Here is a 12,050-nt window from a genome sequence, read left to right on the forward strand (position 1 = left end):
TGCAGAGTAATTCTGATCATTTTAAGTGCCAGCACCTGTGGATATCTGTGAACAAGGACTCACCAATGAAATATAAAAGACTAGGCCGGGTGCGGTGGCTCACGCCTGTAATCCCAGTACTTTGAGAGGCCAAGGCGGGCGGATCATGAGGTCAGGAGATCGAGACCATCCTGGCTAACATGGTGAAACCCCGTCTCTACTAAAAAATACAAAAAATTAGCTGGGTGTGGCGGCGGGTGCCTGTAGTCCCAGCTACTCGGGAGGCTGAGGCAGGAGAATGGCGTGAACCCGGGAGGCGGAGCTTGCAGTGAGCTGAGACCGCGCCACTGCACTCCGGCCTGGGTGACAGAGTGAGACTCCGTCTCAAAAAAAAAAAAAAAAAAAGAAGTATAAAAGACTAGATGTCTTCAGCCCTGTGGTGGTTCCTCTTCATGCATTTAGGCGCAGTACAGAAACTCTCCATGTCTGTGGTTACATTCGCCTCTGTATTACTCAGTGGTTGGAGGTGAGGAGTTGGAAGTCTAGGTCAGTTGTACTTTGAATTTACCTGTAGGTCCACTTCTGCCAGCTCAGAGTCCATTAGCTCTTCCGTATTCATCTGTTCTCAGCAATTACAGGAAGGAGAATTTCATACCACTTGTCTAATGAGGCCTTGATCCCGGTGGTTATCACAGATTTCCCAAAATTGAATGAAATGCTCCACTTATTCCCCTTTCTGAAAGAATTCCAAAGCTTCCGTCAACGCAGTCAAGGGGATCCTTCCTTCTGCTAGAAGCATTCCTCTGTTGTGAGTCTAGAATGCTTCACGGTGCTTTTTGTCTTGTGGCAGCTTCCTGGGAGAGATACGAGATACGAGGCTCACTTATAAGTGCTCAGAATAAAAATACAAAACACAGTAAGTGCTCAATAATGTTAGCTAGGATGGTGGTGGTGGTGGGTGATAAATGATTTAATCTCATTTATGCTCCATCTTCTCCTCCACTGTCCTTCCAGGATAATTAGCAGCACTAATAATCTGGTTAGACTCAGCTCAATGCTTTCTATTCGATATGAATAAGTGAGTATTGTTTACTGCTAAGACAAGTGTGGTGTTGAGATGGCATTTTCTTTGTTGAACACATTTTTGTTTTTCCTTGAGAAAATGCCTAACCTTTTCATTCTCTTGGTTTTCTTTGAGCATCTAAGTCTTCCCACACACCTCCAACTGCTTTGTGAAACAAACGCCTCTTGTATAACTTTCCACATTGTCCAACTTTTTCAGATAATCTCAGCACCTCGCACTTTTGCTTCCCCTGAAGACATCCCTCTTGGAGACCTTTAATGACCTTCTGTTCCCATCTGCATGGAGAGGAATAAAGACATTCACACAAGTCTTCTATTTTCAAGTCCTTCCCTACCCATAACCTACCCATTTCCCTCGCAAAACAAAACACCTGGTACCTTGCGTCTCTAAAGTTAAGTGTACAGACAGCAAGTTTAGCTTTCTCTGCCAGGTTTTTACCTTCTGTATTTATATGTTGTGTTGGGGGGGTTTCTGAAACCCCCTTGTTTCATCAAACATGGAACTCTTTGCATCTGTATCTTGTTTTCTCAATGATTTGAAGCGATTTTTCAGTTGGGGAAAAAATGGGAACACCTGCATTTTACCACTTTAACTCAGCCATCTCCTAACTTCTAGTTCCAAATTCATGTTTATTTATTATTTTTTAAAGAGATAGGGTCTCACTCTGTCACCTAGGCTTAGTGCAGTAATGCAATCATAGGATCATGGCTCATTGCAGCCTTGATCTCCCAGATACAAGCTATTCTCTTGCCCCAGCTTCCCGAGGAGCTAGGACCACAGGTGTGTGCTGCCATGCCTGGCTAATTTTTAAATTTTTTATAGAGACTAGGTGATACTGTGTTGATCAGGCTGGTCTTGAACTCCTGGGCTCAAGAGATCCTCATGCCTTGGCTTCCTGAAGTGCTGGGATTACAGGCATGAGCCACCACATCCAACACCAAATTCCTAATGATTGACTGGATTAAAATAACCATGCCAGGCAAGGAACTAAATACACCTATATTTTCTAGACCCATTCTACGATTTCTTTTTCCTTTTGTCCTATTCTTTATTATTGGATACAAATGATAGCATGCTTATCTTTTGGAGATGAAAGGGTCTTTCTCTAGTGAGAACTCTTTTCTTTCAAATGCAGATTTTATGGGAAAATCCAACTGGCCTGCTCTGTGTTTTCTGTTAAATAAGCCCATCTCTATGAGTCAGGTGGTAAAGGTAATTTGTTTCATTTTAGTACTATAACTTAAGAAGACAAGGAGAATTTAGAGTTAAGGGAGAACCACTGAGATAATTAAAAGGTGAAGAAATAATACCTAAAAAGAAAAAGTAAGAAAGGTAGGATTATTTATATCGGAGTATATGAGGGAGTGAGTGTCATAATGAGAGTTAAATATATAAAGGTGCAGTGTAGAGAAGATGGCACCCAGTTGCCCTTTTAAAATGAAAGACTTCAAGAGGAAATAGATTAAATTAGCAGTAGAGTCTGTAAATAGCATAACGGAGTATAAAAATAGCAGTAGAGTAAGTATATTTTACAAAGAAGAAACTTCAAGACAGTGAAAGTGGTTAACTGGAGGCGGGTGGGGAAGGGTCGCAGGCAAGATTACTAGGCGAGGCTTGTGCGCCTGCTCCCGCCCTGGCCACCAGTGCCCACCCGGTCGGCCTGGCACAGCCATGATCAAGGCGATCCTAATTTTCAACAACCACGGGAAGCCGCGGCTCTCCAAGTTCTACCAGCCCTACAGTGAAGATACACAACAGCAAATCATCAGGGAGACTTTCCATTTGGTATCTAAGAGAGATGAAAATGTTTGTAATTTCCTAGAAGGGGGATTATTAATTGGAGCATCTGACAACAAACTGATTTATAGACATTACACCACGTTATATTTTGTCTTCTGTGTAGATTCTTCAGAAAGTGAACTTGGCACTTTAGATCTCATTCAAGTATTTGTGGAAACATTAGACAAATGTTTTGAAAATGTCTGTGAACTGGATTTGATTTTCCATGTAGACAAGGTTCACAGTATTCTTGCAGAAATAGTGATGGGGGGAATGGTATTGGAGACAAACATGAATGAGATTGTTACACAAATTGATGCACAAAATAAGCTGGAAAAACCTGAGGCTGGCTTAGTGGGAGCTCCAGCCTGTGCTGTATCAGCTGTAAAGAATATGAATCTTCCTGAGATCCCAAGAAATATTAACATTGGTGACATCAGTATAAAAGTGCCAAACCTGTCCTCTTTTAAATAAAAATGTAAAAAGGCCACTCCCAGGTAAAATCCAGGGGGAAGAGTCATCTAAGTTTACCATGCAGTTGTTTACCAAAAATAGAGGAGGAGAGTCTTAACTTTTGCTCTTGAATTTAAGTCAAGGTACTATATAGAAGTTGTGTAAAATCAGTATGAAAGTTCAACGTTGCTTTTCTTGCTCAGTGATTTTAAAGAAATTGAGTAGTTTCTATGTGATTTTTTTTTCTTTTCTAAACTGCATTCGGGTGCCCATCTACGGCATGCCTCTATGTATTAGCTACTACAGTGTTTTAAAAAGTGTTTCAGATATTTCTTTAATTACGTACAACCTAAAATGTTGGTGTTTTGTATGGATCACAAGTGCAGCATTCCTTAATTCCTTCTGCTATTTGTCACACAATTGTTATTTAAAGAACCAAGTATGTATTGCATGAAAACATTATGACTTTTTTCTCTTAGTTTAAATAAACTCCAAGGTAACTGGACTTCTAAAGCACCTTTCTGTTTGCCTGATATCTACTTTAGCAATAATTTTTTTTACAACCCTCTGACTCAACAAAGTAAATAAAAGTATATTTTATCACTAAAAAAAAAAAAGTTGTTACTGGAATGAGCTATCAAGGGATGGTCACCTTGAATAATTTTTATTTGATAGTGTTTAGCATCACCTACAGGTTCTAATTTAGCTAATAAATGACTAAGCACCATTACTTTTTTTGTGTGTCCAAATCAGTTCATTTTGTCTTGAGTGTCTTGAGAGTATCCATGCACAGGTAATAGAAAGAAGTCTTCATTCTTGCCTTTTTTTTTTTTTTTTTTTTTGGAGACAGACTCTTGCTCTGTCACCCAGGCTGGAGTGCAGTGGCGTGATCTGGGCTCGCTGCAAGCTCCGCCTCCTGAGTTCACGCCATTCTCCTGCCTCAGCCTCCCAAGTAGCTGGGACTACAGGTGCCCGCCACCATGCCCAGCTAATTTTTTTTGTATTTTTAGTAGAGATGGGGTTTCACTGTGTTAGCCAGGATGATCTTGATCTCCTGACCTCGTGATCCACCCGCCTCGGCTTCCCAAAGTGTTGGAATTACAGGCGTGAGCCACCGCGCCTAGCTCATTCTTACCTATTTTAATGTCTATATTGGAATCCTTGTTTACCAATCTTACTTCAGAGCAGCAGTACTCTTGAGAAAACTAATGACTTCATAAGGCTCCAGTGTCTGTGTAAATGAGACAGTTTTCAAAAATCATATGTAATAGGTAACTAGAGTATTTTAATTTTTATTCTTTTTTTTTTTTTTTGAGCGAGAGTTTCGCTCTTGTTTCCCAGGCTGGAGTGCAATGGTGCCATCTTGGCTCACTGCAACCTTGGCCTCCCAGGTTCGAGCAATTCTCCTGCCTCAGCCTCCCAAGTAGGTGGGACTACAGGCGCATGCCACCACGCCCAGCTAAATTTTTTTTGTATTTTTAGTAGAGATGGGGTTTCACCATGTTGGCCATGGTGGTCTCGAACTCCTGACCTCAGATGATCTGCCCACCTTGGCCTCCCAAAGTGCTGGGGATTATAGGCGTGAGCCACTGCACCCGGCAGTTTTTATTCTTGTGCTGCATTTGTTTGACCCTGCAGTTGCTTCTGTTTCAAATGTTGCATTTATGTGAAATAAAGTGAGATTGGATTTAATCTTTACTCAAAAAAATCTTACTTGAAGTTCTTATTTTCTCTTTGAGCCATTATGTACCCTTGTCATCTCCTTTTCTCCTTTTTTACTTGACACGTTTTGTAGATTATCCTGAGCCCTAGAACAGTGTGTGGATGGCTGCAAATTTTCATCTGCTTCTTGTTTCTTTCTCGCCCTTGCCTCTGTGTGGGCTCTTCTCTTCCCAGCCGCCCAGCATATCTGCTGCTCTATTCATATCCTTACCTGTCACTTCATACGACTTGGTAGGCAGAGAGGGTGCCTTTTCTTGTTCTTTGGGGAATATTGAGATCAATATTATGTGCTGTGCGAATAATGGTTTTTGAGAAAATGATATATAAATATAAGGGAGTACAGTCATTTGATGTTTGGGCCAAGTAATGTTTCTGTAGTTAACACTTGGTGGGGGGCAGCAGTATTACATTTCTCAAAAGCTATCCTTAGATCTGCTTCCGAGGTTGAGGTGCTGTGACATGGCACTGTAGCTATTGAGAGATAGGATTGTTGATATTTTTGATGGTTGATCATACCCAGGGCCATGCCTAAGATTCACAGTTCACCTATTTGTTACAGACTGGATTTTGGGAGGCTTTCTGCTTCTTAGACTTCCTGTCACATGAGGACATTGAGACTTTGAAGTATCCCTTTTGGGATCGATATTCTCCTTTACTAAAGCTTTTCTGCCATCTTGAGGAATCATGCTTAAGGTAACCCAGTAAGAGAAAAAAGCTATAGCAAGAACTTGGTTCTTTTGACTCCAAGCGTGGGTCTTTTCTTTTTATTGAAGTGGTTAAGAAAACATATTGTTTCAGTCATCTTACAAGTGAAGAAATGGAAATCATAGTCATTTGTGATAGCCTCTGCATTTAACAGTTATTTGGGAAGCAATTTAGGAGTATGCAATAAGAGACTTCTAAAAATGTGTAGTTTTTGACTCAATAACAGTCTTGAAGAATCTATTCCAATGAAAGAATCAGAAGTATAGGGAACTCTTTTTGAAAAATAGCAAAAAATTAGAACCAACCTAAGTTGTCAACAATAGCAAATGGTTAAATAAATGATGAGCCATACACTGGAATATTATGCAACAGTTTAAAATTGTTTTTGAAAAATTTTTAATAGCATGAGAAAATAATACATAGTAATCATAAATAATGAAAGATATCAAATAAGATGGTACAATCTCAGTTACACAATGAATTAAACATACTTAATTAAAATGAAATAAAATATGCAAACATTTTAATATTGGTCCTCTGTGGGTGGTGACGTGGGTGATTTTTTTCTTTTAGTTTTCTGTCATTTCCAATATTCTTATAATGAATTATAATCAGAAAATATTAAAGGTTATTAAAATATTTAGGTAAAGTAGAAAACGACTGAGCTTTCTAACCCTAATAATTCAAAAGAATAAATTTCAGGACATAAGCTGTTTTAATAAGTCTTTTTTTGTTTGTTTTTTTGGGATAATAAAGACAGGGTCGGGTGCGGTGGCTCACGCCTGTAATCTCAGCAATTTGGGAGGCTGAGGCGATAGATGAACTGAGGTCAGGAGTTTGAGACCAGCCTGGCCAACATGGTGAAACCCTATCTCCACTAAAAATACAAAAATTAGCCGGGCTTGGTGGTGGGCGCCTATAATCCCAGGTACTTGGGAGACTGAGGCAGGAGAATCGTTTGAACCTGGGAGGCAGAGGTTGCAGTGAGCCAAGATCACGCCATTGCACTCCAGCCTGGGTGACAGAGCGAGACTGCATCTCAAAAAAAAAAAAAAAAAAAAAGACAGGGTTTTGCTCTGTTGCCCCAGTTGGAGGGCAGTGATGCAATAGCTCACTGCAACCTTGAACTCCTAGGCTCAAGCAATCCTCCTGCCTCAGCCTCCTGAGTAGCTGAGACTACATGCATGCACCACCACATTCAGTTAATGTTTAAATTTTTTGTAGAGATGTGGGTCTTGCTTTGTTGACCAGGCTGGTCACAAACTCCTGGACTCTAGTGATCATTCCACCTCGATCTCCCAAAGTGCCAAGATTATAGGCATGAGCCACTGTGCCAGACCAAAAAATTCTAATTTTAAAAAGGAATGCTTGATCCCTTTTTTTTTAAGCAAAATGTACTACTTTGTACATTTTGTATTTAGTCAATGTATGATTGTATATGGTGCTGAAAGCCATGTGATAATGGGAGAGTGCTCTAAATAGTATTTATTAATAAATAATTAACTGTTGTTACTTATTATGTAAATGTACATCTTATGGTATAACCTAATGGTGAAAGATTGAGCTTTGGAGCCAGCCTTTGCCACCTGCTAGCTCTGGAACTTTGGCCAGGTTATGTAGCCTCAGTTTCCTTATCTGTAAATTGGACGTGTGAAGATAAATGAGAAAATACACGTAAAATTCTTTAGCACACTTCTTGGCACATAGTAATCATTTAAAGGCTATTATAGCTGAAACGATCAATGAATCATGAGTGTTCTACTGAAGGAACCCTTCTTCCAAATTTTCTTACATATAGTATTTAGGAGGGACATATGTTAGGTGATTAAGGTTTTTTTGTTTTTTGTTTTTTTTCCAAATACAATGGTGATAATCCAAAGATTGTGTAAGAGAAAGTAGATGTTTCTTCTCTGTTCCTCCTCTTATATCTCTGAGTATGGAAATACTCCCTGGTTTTCTCCAAGCTCATATAAACCTAAACATACACAAGGTAACTGGTTTATTTGCTTTGGTTTTGCCTTATATATTACTCTGCAACTTTTCCTACTTAGTAACACATCATGAGCATTGTTCAGAGCTAATATAGATTGAACTAATTTTTAATAACTGCAGAATAGCCTAAATAATGTAGATATGCCAAAATGTACTTGAACTATGTATTATGGATACTCAGGTTGTTACAAATTGCCACCCTCTACTACAAATGACGTTGAATGCAGCATCCTTATACAGAATTTTTAAGATTCATTGCTTTTATTTCCAACGAAAGTTTCCCTAGAGTGACACTGCTGAGTTCAGAGTCAGTGCTAATTATAGTGCAAAGGGATTTGGGGTGCAAATAATATATAAAACTTTGTTGGTTTCTGCCCTTTTATAATCTAATTGTAGAAGAAGTATGCATTTATTTTTCTGTGGATTTCTTTGCTTATGTACAACAATTTTAGTAAATGGTGTTTATTCCTAGGGAGGTTTGAAATCCTTAGCATTCTGAAACATAAATCAGAAGAGCAAAAAGAGTCTCTTGAATTAGGTTTACTCTGTATAGTGTTTGCTGTATTTATTAGACACAAATTTGTTAGAAATTGTACATAGTTAAGTCTTGCAGTTTTTAAGAGCTAAGAGTCCCACTTGAAAACTGAAGCACCTGACTTTTGCCCTCTTGTTCCTTAGTGTGCTTACACCCTACAGGGTTGCAGACAGGGGAAGAGCCATCCCCACATGCAGTATCTCCTCTCTAGAGGCCCAGGCTTACTCAGCACTGATGCAAGCAGCTGAACAAATCTTGTTTTGAGGTCACCGATGGTAACAGGAATGATAGTATGCTAACAAATTACTTTTACAACAGTAAAGTTACTGTGTTAGCATTAGACAGGTTCTTTTTCTTTGTAATATCACTGAGAGCTACTTAGTACAACATAAGTTGTTCCAAGTGTCCACTTAAGTAGTGTGGGGTATGTGTGTGTTGTGTGTCTTTACAAGGCAGGGGACAGAGAGAAGAAAGAACAATTGTAATGGGTTTGTGGTGCATGTACGTGCATGTGTGGCCACAGTATACCTTTAATGAGCAGCACGACCATGTCTGTTTAGAAGCTTTGTTTTTCCCTGTTAGTAATTAACATTTGGTTACATCAGTTGGGATTATACAACTCTTTAACAGCTGATACTAGTTCATACCTGTTTTCATTCTTTCTCCCCTCTGATTCAGCTTCTTGGCTCTGGAGAAGTGATTGCGTTATACACTAGAATCCACTTGGTTGTACTGATTCACTGGAGTGGTCACATATCTGAAACCCACTGGGCACCCTGTCGTGGTTTCCAGTCAGTGGGACCTGTAGTTGCATGTTTTGGTTTCATATTTTTTCTCTTTGTGATGAACAGCCTTAACTTTAAAAATTCTCTGCTCTATAACAATTGGCTTGTTGGGAAAACATTTTTACAGCTGTGGTATTTAGCAGTCATTGTGTTTCCTTGGGTTTCCTGCAGTATTCCGTGAAGTAGCAAGGATAATAATGGCGGTGATAGCAAACACATAAACAATGCTTACCATGTGCCAGGAATTTATAGATTATTAACTCATAACCCTCCCAACAACTCTAGGTGGTGGGGACCGTTTTCATCCCCATGTTAGAAATGCAGGGAGCGAGCCAGCTTCGGACCCATGGTTATGCAGTGTGTAAGTGGCTTAGGCATGGAAATGACTGCTTCTGGGTGAGGCTTGCTGGTGGGGCTGGAGAAACTGGTGAATGAGGCGACATTCCCAGGGAAGCTCAGTGCTGGATGCTCAGACCCAGATGGAGAGAGCTGGCAGAGTGGCTTAGCTGCTGCTCACTGTTTGGATAGGAAGTGACACCCTGGACATGGGAGAGAAGTTGAGGGAACTCACTCAGGCATGGGAGGAAGGAAACGGGGGAAAGGAAGGTGTGGAAAGCTTTGCTGAGGGAGGTCACAAGCAACTGTCTCTCCAGGAGAGCCCTTCTTTCTTGGCTACTTCTGTCCCTGCAGGGCGCACCTCTCTGGAGAAGAGCGAAGCAAGCTCAAGGTATGTTTATCCTCAGCGAGTTTCTTTTGATTTGATGAGTGAGTCATCTGCCCTGGCTGGAAAACCTTTCCATTTGCTTTTGTGAATGTGTTTTTCAAATTGGTTTTTGAAGAGGTTCTATGCGACATGCTCAGGTTCTCTCACTCCACAACACAGTGGTACAGTAGAATAGGCCGTCTAGGTAAGAGGCTCTGGCAGGGTGGTACGGCTGGGATGGGACCCTGATTCTGCTGCCATGCCTTCTGGATAGAGCTTCCTTGGGCTGAAATTGGGTCCCAGCCTCAGGGCCCCCTCCACCATGTCTGAGTAATGTCCGCTGTGGGTGAGCAAAGATAAACTGCTGATGGTATGTCATAGTTGTTTTTTGTAGAATGTGGGTGCTTGCTATTGTCATTGTTACTTTTATATCATAAGGTCATAGCTGATAACCCTCTTTCTGCGTCATATCAGCATGGCTCATTGGGTAAGAACATGGGGTCAGATGAAGCTCTGGGTTTGAACTTGATTGTCTTTAGTCACTGAGTGATCGTGGGGGGAAGTTATTTCCTCTCTTTAGCCTCAGTCCTTAGTGTGTAAAATGGGGTGATATAGTAAGAGAAGCCCTGTCGTCGTAGGGGTGTTGAGGTTGTGCTCAGCAGAGTGCCCCCATCAATGTGTCTGCTTCACAAATGGCGGTGCTGATTATCATCTTCTTAGTGCTCTGACACTTGTGGGGAATTTCCCATTCTGATTTTTAGGTATAATAAGCTCTGACATTCCAGGACATACATCATTGTGGATATAGATACTGACAGCAAAAAGAAGTGGAATTGAAGAGTTGCAGATTGCACATCTCCCAAAGAAGGGTGGGGTGTCTTACAACAAAGCATTCCTGGCATGACTAGACAAAGCTCATTTGAGAGTAAACCAGAGTCAGGTATTCTTCTGATGGAATTGATTATGCAAGCTGGACCAGGAAGAGTCCTTTATTTTATGCCCAATTGATGGTTCTTTACATTTTAAAGAACTTGTCATTTTACTTACAGAAAGAATTTTTCCTACTGCCTTTTAATAAGGAAGGGAAAAACTATTGCTTTTGGTTTTATCTAGTGAAATCCACATTCTGTTTTGGAAGGACAAAGGAGTTAGTTTGGAGGGAAAATTCTGACCCTTTTTAGTGAGCACTGTTATCTGTTTTACCAGGTTACTTTAAAAAGTATCATTTAGTAAATTTTTTTATTTTACAAACTCCAGCTTATTATTATGGAAATTTTAGGCACATACAAAGGCACATACATAGAGAATGGTGAGACCCCTGACATACCTGTCTCCCACCTTCAAGAACTGTCAACTCATAGTGGTGCCTCATCTGCAGCCCCACCCCGTTCCCAAACCCTCATGATTTTTAAAGCAAATCCCAGACAACATTATTTTATCCATAAGTATTCAAGATGTACTTAGAATGCCTTCAGAGGAAAGTTTCGCTAAGGTCAAAAATGAAAACCTGCATGTTCTAAGTTGCTTCCTGTGGGAAAATCATGTCTCTCTGGAAATCTCAAGACAGTAATCCTTAAAGCAGGGGGTGGAGAAATGATCTTTTTAAACAATAACCGGGGAGCTTTTTCAGACTAACTTGTCCTCCTAGAAGATTGCCTGCTGAAGCCACCCCCTTACTCCAAGAGTTCACAGAAAGTGTTAGAGATGTACAAGATAGAGAACCACCTCTTTGGGGAAAGTGCTTCCGGGTTATGGAGGCTTTTTAACCACCATGGATGGGACTTACTTAAAAATGTATTTATTTTCTTCCTTCTTAAACAGATTATGCTGGGTACTATTGTTCCTATTTACTACAGGGAGTTTTGGACACCGATTTGTATGCTGTGGAGTGTGTATGTTAATCATTTACGTGTCACCTCCCTTGTTGCCATTTTTTATCCTATGTCAATGTGCTTGTCTGTAATGACAGCCCCTTGTCTCTTTGAAATCTGTTAAGGGCTGAGAAGTCAGGTCAAGGAACTTGTAAAGAACTGTACTTAAAGTCAGAGTAAATGAACTGAGGGTGTTCTTTTGTTTCCTGAGCAAAGTGTATGATGTTGGAATTAAGGATTTGGTGATATTCAACTGCTCAAAGGATGTTTTGGCTCCATTTCTTGGTTTTTGGCTGTGTTCTACATAGATCAGGTTGCTGTGTAGCCATGTTTCGTATAGGTGAGGTATTACTGTAATGAATTATAACACAGTAGGAATCTTTGTTTTCCAATTTCACATACAGCTTTAGAAAGGCTTGAAAGGTCATTTACGTGGTTAGTG

General features: G+C 40.3%; 2 protein-coding genes across 2 annotated transcripts in view; both read left to right on the forward strand.

Moving 5' to 3' along the window:
* Nucleotides 1–12,050, forward strand: part of PTPN14 (protein tyrosine phosphatase non-receptor type 14) — a 201,730-nt gene that overhangs the window by 65,688 nt on the left and 123,992 nt on the right. The window lies entirely within an intron of this gene.
* On the forward strand, nt 415–3,394 carry LOC457731 (AP-3 complex subunit sigma-1-like). The gene has a single exon (XM_054658785.2). It carries the CDS (start codon nt 2,735–2,737, stop codon nt 3,314–3,316), a length of 582 nt encoding a protein of 193 aa, XP_054514760.1. The 5' UTR covers nt 415–2,734; the 3' UTR covers nt 3,317–3,394.

The sequence above is a fragment of the Pan troglodytes genome, chromosome 1 (assembly GCF_028858775.2).
Source record: "Pan troglodytes isolate AG18354 chromosome 1, NHGRI_mPanTro3-v2.0_pri, whole genome shotgun sequence".
Lineage (NCBI taxonomy): Eukaryota > Metazoa > Chordata > Mammalia > Primates > Hominidae > Pan > Pan troglodytes.